This window comes from Asterias amurensis, chromosome 1 (genome assembly GCF_032118995.1).
Source record: "Asterias amurensis chromosome 1, ASM3211899v1".
NCBI classification, from domain to species: domain Eukaryota; kingdom Metazoa; phylum Echinodermata; class Asteroidea; order Forcipulatida; family Asteriidae; genus Asterias; species Asterias amurensis.
In genome coordinates this window covers 5025205-5041090 of record NC_092648.1, presented here as the reverse complement: position 1 = coordinate 5041090, position 15886 = coordinate 5025205, and the positions used below count along the sequence as shown (strand labels likewise).

Sequence of the window (15886 nt, the reverse complement as noted above, 5' to 3'; positions counted from 1 at the left end):
GTGGTTTCGCAAAGGGCCATAGTTTTTGACAGGCCTGGAGGATCTACTATGTGAAGCAAGTGGTTCTCCGGAGGACAGGCTGTCCGAGATGTTGAGACAGTTGAGTCTCAAACCATGGTTCGTTTCAGAACTCGGCTTCTTCTATGACGAGAGACATCTTTGAGTCGTGGCTGTCATTGGGAAAACTATCTCTTGTTGGCTTTTAAAGGGAAGGTACACGTTTGGTAATTACTCAAAACGAATATTAATATAAAAACTGACTTGGTAACGCGCATTTGAGAGCTGTTGATATTATAAAACATTGTTGGAAAAACGACTCCCTCTGAAATAACGTAGTTTTTTGAGAAAGAGGTAATTTCTCACTAAAATATTAAAAGACTTCTGAAAGCACACAAATTCGTCCAACAAGGGTGTTTTTTCTTTCATCATTTTCTCGCAACTTCGATGACTGATTGAGCCCAAATTTTCACCGGTTTGTTTTTTTATGCTTTTGTTGGGATACACCAAGTGAGAAGACTGGTCTTTGACAATTACCAAACGTGTACCTTCCCTTTAAAGTTATCCACTTTCATTTCCCGCTTCTGCAACAGTCTAATTATAAGATGTGCAACACTTTTCCTTCCCAAATGATTCGCGGGAAACAAAACTATGATCACTATTAAGACAGGTTTGCAGTAATACCATTATTGAGATGGTCTGAAAAAAACCGGCGGTTAAAAGGACTCGGGAGCCAATACTATTCTCAAAAGAAATTTCACAATGTGTTACCGCAAATCTCTCTCCGTTATTCTTCCACCTTCATGCAAAGTTACAAATCCCACATTGTTGTTTTCCTATATATATGTAAGTTCCAACTGTTATTTATTGAATGAGTGATTTTATTATATTTTCAGCTCAGACTCCGAGGGCTTGCCAGGAAGCATCCAAATATGGACCCGGAGTTACGACAGAACGTTTTATCGACCCCGATGGGCCTGGGGGAGTCGAAGGATTCATGGTTATTTGCAATTACATGGATGGTAAGCTACTTTTTTACGCTTATATTATGCTAGCAGCCGATTTTACGAAACACTATAGGATTAATCCTAACTCGAGTTAGGACGAGTAAATCGTCCTAACTTAGGATGTGTTCAATGCGTCCTAACGTCTATGGATACGGAACTTAACTCGTCCAAGTCCTATAAAGTTAACCCTAAGTTAGGAAGAGTTTGGTGAAATCGACGGCTGGCCAGATACTTCACAGAGCAACGAAGGTGCTTCCACACATGCCTCCTGGTCATTGCCTTGGTGCCCTTGAAACGACCCAGAGAAGTTTTAAATGTCCTTATTATATGGTGCCCTTTACAAGGAGTTATTGGTGCCCCTGTCAAAAACGAAGAATGACTGACTGATATGCAATGTGGCAAGTGAGTGTAGTCACAATACAGCATACTGTTATGTGGCAACCTGTTTGTGGGAGGTTAGACCGTTGCTAATTACCAAAAAAATGAATGACCATAAAACGTATACTTGAACTGCAAACAATGGTTAAAAATTGACAATCGAATACAATAAAGTAGTCAGAAAGTAGTGTTATTTTAACACCCTGAATGGTATTAAGTTTAGATTCTTGGTATTTCTTTATATGGCATTATGTGACATCACCACTGGCGTCAATTTTAATTTGAAAAAGGCTCCAGCGTAATAAGTTTCGCATGTATGAAGGCACATGCATACAGCAAGCAAGGGTGTTTTTTCTTTCATTATTTGTTTGCAACTTTGATGACCAATAATTGAGCACAATTTTTCACAGTTTGGTTATTTTATGCAATGTTGGCACCAAGTTCAATGTGTCTTTGACAATACCATATCTATTTAATTGGCACATTACTTAGAAATGTTTTACATGACACTTCAAAAACTGTGGTATGAAAAATGAAAAAGAAAATGTTGGAGGTTTTGGGAAACTTTGTGTCGGTTTGTCATGAATTAAAAGTTTGTCCTAGTACACTGACTATAGGGGCTAGTGTACTGCTTGGTTTGGATGTATCAGACAAATTTACCAAAGTCCTTGCAACAGTCATAGTATTGTGTCCACTTTAGGGTGCGTTCGATTAGCTTCCCTGGGTCGACCCCGCGGTGCTCACACGGGTGAGCCCCTGACAAGAGCTGAACGAACAATCACTCGCCGCTCTCGTAGTGACGTCATGCTCATGGGGCCAGCCCCCAAGTGACCCACTCCACAAGCAGGGCACTGGGGGCTGACCCGGGTGAGCCCATGTAATGACGTCAAAACTATTCGAACGCACCGGGGGCAGTCCAGGGTCGACCCAGGGAAGCTAAACGAACGCACCCATTATTATCTCAAAATGGCTAATTGGTAGAGCATCTGCCCGGAGTATCAGGGGTCTTGGGTTCAAAGTCCACTGAGGACCGTTTTTTTTTATCCCATGTTAGGTTCTACCATAGTAGAGCATGAACAGGCCGAGACGGGTGACACCTCGGGTGAATCGGATGGTCGCTTTCGAATACCGTTCACGTATGAACCCTCAATGGAGCAGATCGGAGCACTGACTGATGTGTCTCAAAATTGTTACCAGTACGTCAAATTCCGGTGTAAACAATCTAGGATATGGAGTGGAAATACAATGCGGACTTGGCTGGAGTCTAGGGATGGAGTGAAGATGTTGAACTGGGGAGGTGCCCCGGCTGGTCACCAGGGCTGCGCCTGCTCGTACGGTCGTTGTAAGTATTATATTGTATATTGTCGTTATGAATAATGATCTTGATTGTTTTTTTTACCCTGAAACTGCCCTTGGCCCAATTTTATAGAGCTGCTCATGTAAGCAGAAATGAGCAGTATACCAGTCACACAGTGTACATGTGCATGGTAGTTTGTCTGATCGCCTTATTCTGGAAAGCATATACTTTTGCCGTGCTTATAGCTGCTTGTGTGCTTAAGCAGCTCTTTGAAATTGAGCTCTGGCGGCCTTTCACTTTCGTATTTTATTCTCAGTGTGTACTACTGTGTAACACACAGAGGAAGAGTTCTCTACAGGGTTCGCTATACATGTGTTATTAAAAACACTGGACACTATTGGCAATTACTCAAAATAATTGTTAGCATAAAAAATTACTTGGTAACAAGCAATGGAAAGCTGTTGATAGTATAAAACATTGTGAGAAACGACTCCCTCTGAAGTTACGGTAGTTTTCGAGAAAGAATTATATTTGAATTTGATTTCGAGACATCAGAATTAGATTTTGAGGTCCCGAAATCAAGCATCTGAAAGCACACAATTTCGTGTGACAAGGGTGTTTTTTCCCCATAATTATCTCGCAACTTCGAGGACCAATTGTGTTTTGTGCATATGTTGAGATACACCAAGTGAGAATACTGGTCTTTGACAATTGCCAAATGTGTCCAGTGTCTTTAAGCACCGTATACTTAGTACACTCAGTGTCGTGGCCCAGTGGTTAAAAGAGCACTTGACAGAACTCGGGTGTTTCTGTTTAACAGGGTGTGAGTTTGGGTCCCGATTCACAAGTAAAGACACCTTAAACCATGATGCTTTCGTCCTTCGGATGGGCGTGGAAAGCCGTTGGTCCCGTGTGTCGCACGTAAAATAACCCAGTGCACTTATCGAAAAGAGATCGAATTTATTTCTCGGCTACTTCTGCTGCTCTCACACTGTGGCATGCTAGCGAATGTGCTTACCCGAATGGAAATAGTTGACATTCGCTCAAACTCCGCAACATTCGCCATTTCTTCGTAAGCGTTGGAACAAATTCGACGTTCCACAAGTCATCCTCCACCTCCTTCGCAAGAACATTCGCCATAGTGTGAGAGCAGCATTCCTTTTAAACAAAATAAAACCCCTCATACAACGAAACAACCTAAAAGTACAGCTAAATACTTTTATGTGTCTCCAGACGATTGTTTGAGGCGTGGAGACAAATGCAACTGCGACAGAAACGACAACCACTGGCAGGTAGATGCCGGCAGGCTCGAAGACAAGAATCTACTTCCGGTAACAAAGCTGGAGATTGGAGATCTCAATGACAGAGGGGAAAGAGCACAGTATGAAGTTGGGCCGCTGATATGTCAGGGAATTGGTAACATTCGCAGTTTTTATAACATATTTTTTTCTTGTTTGTGTTGTCTTGTTTTGAGTTTATGTTTGCCCATCCCTAAGTGTTGTTCAATGGTCAGCAAAGGTGGTGCCTTTGAGCGGTGCAAGGTGCTATGCATTGCAAACAGGTTGACGTATTTTCTGGCGCGGTGAATTGCTCATGTTTAAATTAGGCGCGCGCTCGATCGCATCTTTGCAAACAGCGACGCGAGTTTGTTCCCTTTTTGTAGGATTAGGCTATGTAGTAGGATGGGACCAAGGACTGTGGACACCAGTGGGGCGTGGACGGACGGATCTCTGACAAGCTGTGGATGATCCTGCCGACTGTGACGAGGATTGGTATAAACATAGGCCTCTACAATATACCAACTATACGGTGAGTAATAACATAATATTCAGGCAAATCATCGGGTGAGGTATGGTGGGATGGGTTGCGGTAGGGTGCGGTGGGGTGTGATGCATTGAGGCAAGGTGGGGTGGGATGCATTGAGGCACGGTGGGGTGGGATGCAGTGAGGCACGCTGGGGTGGGGCGCGTTGAGGCACGCTGGGGCGGGATGCATTGAGGCACGTCGGGGTGGGATGCATTGAGGCACGGCGGGGTGGGATGCATTGGGGCAAGGTGGGGGTGAGGTGTGTGGGTTTTTGTGGGGTACGGTGGGAGGGGTGCGGTATGGGGTGGGACGGGCGTGCGATACGGTTGTAGTGCGGTGGGGTGCAGTGGGCCTGCCGGACCGGCCCAGACGCGGCCATCTAGCCCATCATTTTATTGTCATGCACTCATGTGGAAAGGGAAAACAAGTTAATTACGTCCCTATAATGGTCGGACAAACTGCCAGAATGGATTCGCTTCAAATTAGTAATGTAGTTGATCAATGACAAATGAGCTGTCCTTGTGAATAACCATAAACAACATCTTTTTGTAACTCAACGAAGGTTGCACCAAACAAGACCTCAATTATTTAATATTGAAATTTAGTATCAGATGTCTGTGTTGCAAACCGTTATTTCGTCTTTGATACTCATCTTCCCGCTTTCTTTCTGGTAGGTCAATTGGAGGAGGCATGGTCTTCAACATCGGAGAACGTCCCAACGGACAAGTTCATATATTTGTTTACAAGGTAAACAATTAAGCGGAGGGAGGGGGGTTGTAAAATGTATTATGATGATTTAATAAGGGCTGATATAAGTCTCCGCATTATCATCACGAAAATTTAGTATTATAAGACATTTCTTAAGATTTATTTTTAAGTGCATCGCCACAATCATGGTTATACATTTTTGGGGGGTGACCATTTTATAAGGAAGTTTGAAAACCGCTGATGTAACAGTTATCTCAATGTTATTTTAATGTCATTTTGTAATCGCTGTGTGAGTGATGTGTTTAAAGTGCCAGAGCTTGTCGATGACAGATCTGCTAAGAGTTACTCAATGTTTCTATGTTGTTCATTTGGCGTCTTTGAAACAAAAAGTGTACCGATGAGTGTGGCTGTGCACTAAATAAAATAATATAGATTTTAGATATAAATAGTCAGTGGACACTATCGGTAATTGTCAAAGACCAGTCTTCTCACTTGCTGTATCTCAACATATGCATATATTAACAAACCTGTGAAAATTTTAGCTCGATTGGTCGTCTGAGTTTCGAGATATTAATGAAAGAAAAAACACCCTTTTCACACGAAGTTGTGTGCTTTCAGATGCTTGATTTCGGGACCTCAAATTCTAAACTTGAGGTCTCGAAATCAAATTCGGTGAAAATTAGTTAATTAAAGGCAGTGGTACTGTTGGTAATTACTCAAAAATAATTATTAGCATAAAACCTTACTTGGAAACGAGTATTGGTGAGCTGTTGTTGGATAAAACATTATGAGAAACGGCTCCCTTTGAAGTGACATAATTTTCGAGAAAGAAGTATTTGTCCACGAATTTGATTTCGAGACCTCAGATTTAGAATTTGAGGTCTCGAAATCAAGCATCTGAAAGCACACAACTTCGTGTGAAAAGGGTGTTTTTCTTTCATTATTATCTCGCAACTTTGATGACCGATTGAGCTCAAATTTTAATAGGTATGTTATTTTATGCATATGTTAAGGTACAGCAAGTGAGAAGACTGGTCTTTGCTATTACCAATAGTGTCACGTGTATTTAATGCTTTGTTATTACTCACAAAACGCAAGTTTCGATTTCTTATTTTTGTTTAACTTGGGGAATGTAGTTCACACAGCATTCATTAATTATAAACCATAAAATAATAATGGCCCACGGGGTGTACGTCACAAACCGTTTGGTTTCATTTTGCATTTCATATCAATTCTCTGTATTGAAAAGTACGACAAGTATGCCCATGGTCTCACTGAATAGGCTTTTGGGGAAAATATAATTTAGCACTTTAAAGACACTGTACACCTTTGGTGATTGAGTGACCAATAGTGTCCAGTGCCTCTAATGACTAACTAGTAATAAATAAATATTTGCGTGAGCTTTCGATAGCACAAACTACTTCATCGGATGCAATGAAGAGAACAAACTTCAACTAAGATTTATTAACAGTCCAACACATTCAAAACAAAGTGTGGTAATGCGTCAGTGCTGAATAGGTCTATGATGAGGTATATCAGCCATTCCATTTCTGATGTCGTTTGATCCCTTTTTATTACAGGTTTCTGTGGACATTTTGCATTTTGAAGATGGCCGGTGCTTGACCCACAAAGACGGTGTTCTGGGAGCACGGCAAAAGGCAGAGTCAGAGGCACTCGTCCCGTCCCCGCTCCTTCCCCCACGAGCGGTACACTCGTCGGAGAGGTGGCTCGTGGGGCCAGCGGCGCTCCGTCCCCCAGATGTCGTTTGATCCCTTTTTATTACAGGTTTCTGTGGACATTTTGCATTTTGAAGACGGCCGGTGCTGGAGCCACTCTGTGTCAGTTAATACCAGTCAGACCCGAGCCCAATTCAAGAGCTGCTTAAGCACAAAAAAGTAGCTAAGCACACAAAATTGTACTAACCAGAATAAAGTCACCGGCCGAAAAACACTGTCATAAATGTTCGGACTGGTGTCCTGCCCATTATTTTGAAGCAGGGTTTTTAAGCCGCTCTTCTGCCAGGCATGCGACTTTGCTTAGCAGAAAATGTTTCAGCAATAATTATCGTCTTGAAGCAACTCTATGAAATTTGGCCCTGGTCCGGAAGGGAACATCGGTCAACATTGACTCGTTTCAGATCAACGTGACCCTAATTAGTATTTTGGAATTCTTGAAGCTATGCAATATACAAATTGTTCTATCCCCTTTACTATCTGGATCACAATATGACACTTTTTTGTTGTGTGATTGAGTTTTTATAGGCCTACCACAAAACGGAGATTTTTTTAACAAACTGAAATAATATTTGTGTCAATTTATTGGTTTGTGTTAACACCATGTTCTGGGAACGGTCTTTCTTTATTCTACTACTAGTAGATTTATCGGGTGTTCGGGAGACTTCTCAGTTCTGAAAAAAGAACTGTCCTGATTTTTATATACACTACCTGGGCGGGAGGTAGAGAAAATTGGCTGGGACTATTTTTTTTGTCATAATTAGCTTATCAATTATAAGGGAGTCCTCTACAGTTTGTCATGTATAACTGACCAGCGTTATGTGACCGGTGTGGCTAATCTAAAAACTTCCGGGTCAGAATTGACCTAGACTTGATTAAAGGTAGTGGACACTATTGGTAATTGTCAAAGACTAGCCTTCACAGTTGGTGTATCTCAACAAATGCATAAAATAACAAACCTGTGAAAATTTGAGCTCAATCGGTCATCGAACTTGCGAGATAACAATGAAAGAAAAAACACCCTTGTCACACGAAGTTGTGTGCGTTTAGATGGTTGATGTCGAGACCTCAATTTCTAAATCTGAGGTCTCGAAATCAAATTTTGTAAAAAATTCCTTTTTTCTCAAAAACTATGGCACTTCAGGGGGTGCCGGTTCTCACAATGTTGTATACCATCAACCTCTCCCCATTACTCGTCACCAACAAAGGTTTTATGCTAATAATTATTTTGAGTAATTGCCAATAGTGTCCACTGCCTTTAAAGTCCCAATCCCGATAGTGTCCTTTTTTTATTTTCAGTCCCATCGCCTAACGCCGGGACCTCAAAAGCTACATTTTGACATAGGGACCTCTCGCACGGGAACGGGACTTGAATCAATTATAGAATGGACCTGGTTTCCGAGTCCCGATAAACCTGACCTTTGACCTCAGATTTATGTCGGTTAGAACCATTTCTTGGTCATTTTTTGAAACAGATTCCGGGTCAAACTAGCACAGAAAAGGGTTTGTGAATTTTGTGAATTTAGTTAATGATGACACGGCGTTGCAAACAAGGGACACCACTTTACTTAATATACAGCCTTTTCTAAAAATAGCTAATCAGCATGATACAGTCGACCCTCGTTATAACAAGCCCATGGGACTGGCCAAATTACCTCTTTATATATCATGATATTTTATAAAAGAGCACAGCAAAACAAGGAAGCATAAGCAGAATAAGATTTTGAACTTCAGAATGTACTCTTAATAAGCAGAACCTCTTTATAATACTGTGCTCTCATAGCAACGGTTGTGCACTCAGTTACTGAAACGGAAATTAACGTAATAAATGTGTACACCGGATCAAACAAACTGGAAGTTCCTGTCAATTGTTGAAATAAATTACCTTCAGAATCAATGTTTTCGTGTCCATTTTTCATTTACATCAGTCGATATTAAACAGTTGGGTCTAATCAATCAAACCATAGAGCAACGACGACGAGAGTAGGCTCGGTTCGAGGACATTAGTCACCTTTGCTCTTTACTGAATGGTTGAATGGTTCAAATATCAAGCGTAGATTGACAGGCAAATTAGTCTAACGTCTTGAATCAAGCCTATATAAGTGGTCTTGATGGACCATCCAGCAACAAAGAACGATTTGATTTGTGTTAATAAGTGATTGACTGCCATAACTTGGCTCCCTAATGGCCCAATTTTATGGAGCTGCTTGAGCACAACAAGAGGGATAAGCACAACAAAATTATGCTCTACCAGAAGAAGGTTATCCTTCCAAACTATGTTACATGCACCATTTGTGACTGGTATCCTGGTCATTTTCTCTTAGCAGAAAAGTGTTAAGCAATATAAATAAGCAATATTTTCTGCTTAATCAGCTCTATGAAATTGTGCCCAGTCAGTCATCGAGTGTTAACCAACAATGATTATAATACCCCATGCTCGATGTGTTCGCTCGATCACCAGTTTCCCGTCGGTCAAACCAGAGTTACAAAATCCGTATTTAAACAGCTTCTCCAACCCCCAACCCCACCCCCTGCGGCACCGATATAAGTTTTTAGAATCGCTCAACAATGCAACCCTATATTTTGCCCAGCACCCCTCACCCCCTGCCCACCTGTCCCCACACCCCTGTTACAAAACAAAGAAGAACAAAACGCATCTCAGATGCAACAAGGGTGTTTTCTATTATTCTCTTGCAACTTGGATGACCAACGAGTCAAAGTTTTCACCGATTTCTTATTTTATGCATGATATTGAAATACACAACTTTGACAATTGCCAGTGTCCAGTGCCTTTAACATTAATTTACCCCCGTCGGATTTTAGAGAGAGAAACAGAATGACGCAAATATAAGCCATCTTGAAACCCTTGTCGAGGTTCGTTTTGACGTCAATTATGAATAACCGATTATTCTATGTCAGCGTGCCGTAAATATCGATGCCTCAGCCGGAGCGAGTTTGGACTGAGTACACAAATGGCACACAAAAATAGTTCAAATCAATGAACAGCATGCACTTACTCTACTTGTATATTTTATAAAGAAGTCAATTTTTTAGATAAAAGATGGATGACGTTTCAATAATAAATTGGACGGCAAAAGTGCAAATATTTACATTTTGCCAGCATGACAAGTCGACGGCTATTGCCTTTTGTTTGCCTCCATTGATCGCTGTGAGAACACGTCAGTGGATGGTGGTCGTAAAGGTTATTGAAAGTTTAAGAAATATATTTGAAGAATTTTTTTAAACCGTCTGAAAATTCACACTTTCAAAATGATATTCATTGTGCTTTACAGGTATAATTTAGACAAACCAGTTTCCAGGAAGCAAGGATTAAAGGTACACAATATGAAAACAAAATAACTCCGAGTTAGAAATTCAAAATGGAGTTGAACAGTCTGTAAAAGTCTTCGAGGTTTATTCTGAGTTTTTATTCAACCTTAATCAGTGGGCCGGGGATGGAACCCCCTCTCCCACCATCCCCCACCTTCCCCCAACGATCCCCACGATCCCCCAGCATCCCCACCCTCCTAACCCCGTTTACGACCGACCAAGGAATGGCACCGCTAGTTTCGACTTGCATAAAAAAAAAAAACACAGAGTGTGGTTGAAATGGTGCGGAACCATCGGTAACAGACAAACATACAGTTGGATTTTGGAAACATATCTGCGGGATCGGTGGGAGCCTGACCCGTTCCCGGATCAGACTGACCTAGAAAGTTGTTAACAAAATTGTGGCATTTAAACGCGGAGTCTGCGAATTGTTGACCCTCTTACCTTGGGTCATATTAATACTTCAGGTCTTTCTGACCCAGAAAATGATCACAGGCCCCACGAGAGTGATCCGGTTCAATACTGACCCCGTTTATTTTTTAAAGTACAGCAAAGAAAACATGATTTAATTTGTACAGAAACTGTTGGAGACCGGTCTTATGGTTTTAGGTTCAATTGAGAACCTGATTATATAATAATGGCAGAGGTTGCTCTCTGTGTGTAGATCGACAATATTTGGTTAAAGGCAGTGGACACTATTGGTAATAATCAAAGACCAGTCTTATCACTTGGTGTATCTCAACATATGCATAAAATAACAAACCTGTGAAAATTTCAGCTCAATTGGTCGTCGAAGTTGCGAGATAATAATAAAAGAAAATTACCCTTGTCACACTAAGTTGTGTGCTTTCAGATGCTTGATTTCGAGACCTCAAATTCTACATCAGAGGTCTCGAAATCAAATTCGTGGAAAATTACTTCTTTCCCGAAAACTATATTACTTCAGAGGGAGCCGTTTCTCACAGTGTTTTACACTATCAACAGCTCCCCAGTGCTCATTACCAAGAAAGGTTTTATGCTAATAATTATTTTGAGTAATTACCAATATAGCGTCCACTGCCTTTACTGCAGGTCAACCCCATACATAGTTTAGCACCATGATTAGTTGAGAATTATTGATTACTGTATCATGTCATATATTGCACTGAAACAAATTATTATGTGGGATGCTTGTCATTGTCCGATTCATCGATTAGACAATGGATACTCTCAACTGATCGATACACTGCCATTTGTCAATATTTATATTGGGTTATCATTAATCACCCCTTATTGATCCCAATTTTGTTTCAACAACATCTCATGTATAGTTCTTACTTATATAGACGGTGCAGATATTCGTGAAAGACTTAGACGATAGCTGGCGATGGGAAAGACACCATGGGTGTACAGTGGGGTGCAACACTGATGCTGGCTGCACTGTTCGTGTGCCATTTGCTTCAATTCGTCAATGGTGAGATTAAAATTAAATCCACTTTATGTGTTTATGTTTGGGGTCTATAGAGCTACATTGAGAATTAAACTTTACATCTTTAATCTTTCAAATCGTCAACTCACATTAGCGATAACAAAACTTGTGAACCATGAATTTTGAGCACGATATGTGTATATTCTGACGGGCTGATTCCGACTAAAAAAAACTTTAAAAATTTATTTTAAGACAAGGAACCGTTTCCTAGTGCATGGTACTTTAAAGCAGTGTATACTTTTGGTAATTGTCAAAGACCATTATTCTCACTTGGTGTATTCCAACTAAAATAATGTTAAAATGTTGGCTCAACTAATCATCGAAGTTGCAAGCAAATAACGAAAGAAGAAACCACCCTTGGTAAACAAATTTGTGTACTTTCAGATGAAAGGCTTCAGGCCTGAAGTTTTTGTCAGATTCAAATATATTTCAGTGAGAAATTATCTCTTTCTAAAAAACCTACCGGAGAGAGCCGTTTCTCACAATGTTTTATACTATCAACAACTCTCCATTGCTCATTACCAAGTAAGTTTTATGCTAAGAATTAATTTGAGTAATTACCAATAGTGTCCAGTGCCTTTAAACACATGATTTCCCACTTTATTTTCTTATGAAGCCTACAGTACTTGCGACGATGTTCGGGATGCTGGGGATACGTATGACAAATGGTACGTGATGGAGTCTGGTATTAGTGTCTACTGCTCGATGTCAAAAGGTATAAAACAGCATTTTTACAAAGTGAAAGTGGAAAGTTATGACTTCTAATCCTTTGGTTTTTGGAACCATTCGATTGTTTTAATCCTATATAAAATGTAGATAATGCAGCAGTAACCATTTCGGGGAAAATAGCCTTCAAATATTTGGTTGTCTTGTGTTATTGTGTATTAGCAGAGTTCTTGTTTTTTTTTGTGGCAGGAGTGTCAGACACGTTGCACTGGAAACTTTCAACATTATTATTGCTATTAAGTGTAGCATAAGCCATATTATTATTTTATGACTGGCTTTGTGTATTTTTGTCTTTTCCTTCTCAAAAAGTGTACATGAATTGTGAGGAGTACCGCCAAGATGGATTTGTGGTGGATGGTTTGTACTGGATCGATCCGGATGGGCCGGGACTGGAAGACGCATTTTATGTTCACTGCACAATGGCAACAGGTGGGTCGGTCCTATTCGCATACATAAAACAGACACGAGAGACTTGATTTGTCTCCTATCCAAATCATCGTTACCAAACTGAGGCTGGAAGTAAAAAAAAAATATTAGCATTCATTTGGATACAGGGAACATTCGTGACTTTTATCACCCCACTGCTGGTTCAAGTTGAAACTCTGTCACTGATGTAATCGTCCATATTTGGCCACTTAAAGGCAGTGGACACTATTGGTAATTACTCAGAATAAATCAGCATAAAACCTCACTTGGTATAACGAGTAATGGGGAGAGGTTGGTAGTATAAAACATTGTGAGAAACGGCTCCCTCTGAAGTGACATAGTTTTCGAGAAAGAGGTAATTTTTCACGAATTTGATTTCGAGAACTCAAGTTTAGAATTTGAGGTCTCGAAATCCAGTATCTGAAAGCACACAACTTTGTGTGACAAGGTTTGTTTTTCTTTCATAGTTATTTCGCAACTCCGACGACCAATCCAGCTCAAATCTTCACAGGTTTGTTATTTTATGCATGTGTTGAGATACACTAAGTGAGAAGACTGGTCTTTGACAATTACCAATAGGTTCCAGTGTCTTTAATAATGACGTATTTTGTTAACGAAAAAGTTGTAACTTGCAAAGTATTGCAAATTTAGACATTATAACACCGCATTAAATGGATTGATTAAAGCGAAATAAGTGACTTTTATGCCAATGTTCTTCCAATTTTATCGATGGAAAATTCTACCTATGCAGGACTCACAACAGTATTCAACAACATCCCCTCACACGACGGTATTCTAATCTTCGGAGATGACGCCCTCTACGACGCTCCTGGCGAGTACTCCAAGACGGTTACGTACGACGGGACGACAGACCCCCAGCAACTGAAACCCCTCATCGAATCATCAGTGAGCTGTGTTCAGTTTTTATCCTTCGGTTGCCAAGGAGTCCAAATATGGAGCGATGACGGGGTGCAGATGGCCTGGTGGGTGTCACGTGACGGCGAGAAGATGCCGTCGTGGGGCGGGGCACCGAGCGATTTTGAAGGGTGCAGTTGTGGCTTGGGTTATCTTAGTTCAATTAGTAGCAGCAGTAAGTGTATTAGTCCTTCTTTTTATAATTTGTATAGCTTTGAATTTTAAACGTTTAAAGGCACTAGACACGTTTGGTAATAATAACTAAATGTTAACTTTAAAATTTACTTGAACGAGCAACGGAGAGCTTTTGTGATAGTATGAAACATTGTGAGGGACGATTTTTTGAGAAACTAATTTCTCACGTAAGTATTTGAATCTGAGAAAGACGTCAAGCCTGAAGACCTTTTCATGCATTTGAAATCAGCCAAATTTGTGCAACAAGATCTGTTTTCATTCATTCTTGAGTAAAACACTCAGTCAAATTTTTAAAGACTAGATTTATGTTTGGATACAGTGGGAAGACTGGTCTTTGACAACTACCAAAAGTGTCCAGCCGTCGATTTCACAAGGGAACTTAAAGGAACACGTTGCCTTGGATCGGACGAGTTGGTCTATAAAAAGCGTTTGAAACCGTTTGTTATGAAATGTATACGGTTAGAAAAATGTTTTACCAAGTAGAATATAATGATCCACACAAGTGAACTATCACGGTCGGCCATTAATGGGAGTCAAAATTTTGACTCCCATAAATGGCCGACCGTGTTATTGGACGAGGTAAAAAGAAAACCACGCAATTTCGAGGCATATTTGTGTAGATCATTGTATTCTATTTTTAAATCATCTTTCTAACCATATGCATTTTATAACAAACGGTCACAAAACGCTTTTCAAAGACCAACTCGACCGATCCAAGGCAACGTGTTCCTTTAAGACTAATCTTAGGACTTGGGACGAGTCCCAACCCTGCGCTGTAGCATGCATACATTAAGATAAATCCTAAGTTAGGACGAGTTACTCGTCCTAACTCGAGATAAGACGAGTCCTAACTCTTTCGAGTCCTAACTCTTCGACGGCAGTGAATTTATCTGAATCGCGATAAATGTTTGTTGGTATGCAGTGTGCCTCGGAGGTGGTAGGTGTAACTGCGATTTCGACTGGGGCATGATCCAGGTAGACGAAGGAAACATCGCTGACATGACCAAGCTACCGGTCAGAGAGGTTAGAATCGGCGGGATAACATCCAACAGTCAACGGGTCAGGTTTAAGGTGGGCCCGCTAGAATGCTCCGGTGTTGGTAAGAATAGATTCACTCGTCAACTAAACTCCACCATCTCGACCATTCTATATTCCTAACTCCACCATCTCGACCATTCTATATTCCTAACTCCACCATCACGACCATTCTGTTCCTTTCTGTTCAGTGTTCATGCTATGACTACTCATTAAAGTATCAGTATGTTTCCATGTGACAATGCGAAGTTAGGCAACTAGCGGTGCGGCACGCGGCGCTGTTTGCGCTAAAGCGGTTTTCTTCAGTTTGTGCAGGGGGACGACGCGACGGGGAAGATAAGAGCATGCTCTTATCTTGCAACCAACAACTTACTGGAGAGCAGTGCAAACGGAACGGCACATTCCTTGGAACGACAATGTAGCAAGGTCCAGCAACATTCGGAAGGTTTTGGGAGACGGGTGTGTTCGGTCACTTCACGCAAGCCGGGAGGAATCTTACGGAGGGCCCGATGTCGGCAGTTCCTCATATAAGGTATACTAACTGTTGGCTCAACTTTTGTGGTCAACTCTGAAGAATCCTTGGCCACACGTCCGGACCGATTTTTGTGTACAACGACTGATGGAACATTTTGAAGCCAAATCCCTATAGCCTGGTCTGTGTGTTTTGGATGCGTAAATAAAAAACATTTTAAAACAGATATTTTAAGACCAAAATTTCAAACCGCCGACCCGCCTGTAGTAAATGCAAATTCCAAAGAGTTCAGCGGTCGCTGTACAAAAAAAGGGTCCCGAAGTTTGGCCAAGGGTTCAGAGTTGGACACAAACGTGGGGCTATATTACACTCAAATTGAATACCGACCAGTGC

The 15886-nt window shown here is 41.0% G+C and overlaps 1 protein-coding gene across 1 annotated transcript; it reads left to right on the top strand.

The window, feature by feature from the left end:
* Window positions 1-954: 954 nt before the first annotated feature.
* Window positions 955-15531, top strand: LOC139941743 (uncharacterized). Its single transcript, XM_071938362.1, has 10 exons — window positions 955-1019; window positions 2437-2724; window positions 3913-4261; window positions 5160-5232; window positions 6774-6899; window positions 11610-11709; window positions 12341-12439; window positions 12760-12879; window positions 13628-13939; window positions 14909-15531. The coding sequence occupies exons 1-10, from the start codon at window positions 995-997 to the stop codon at window positions 15142-15144; spliced, it is 1728 nt and encodes a 575-aa protein (XP_071794463.1). The 5' UTR covers window positions 955-994; the 3' UTR covers window positions 15145-15531.
* Window positions 15532-15886: the final 355 nt, after the last annotated feature.

What these genes read in the sequence shown, in the direction of transcription:
- LOC139941743 (XM_071938362.1), top strand. Translation starts at nt 995, where the DNA reads ATGGTTATTTGCAATTACATGGATG. An exon ending in TATTTGCAATTACATGGATG is followed by an intron (nt 1,020 to 2,436) that starts GTAAGCTACTTT and finishes ATCCCATGTTAG; the next exon opens with GTTCTACCATAGTAGAGCAT. An exon ending in TTCATATATTTGTTTACAAG is followed by an intron (nt 5,233 to 6,773) that starts GTAAACAATTAA and finishes TTTTTATTACAG; the next exon opens with GTTTCTGTGGACATTTTGCA.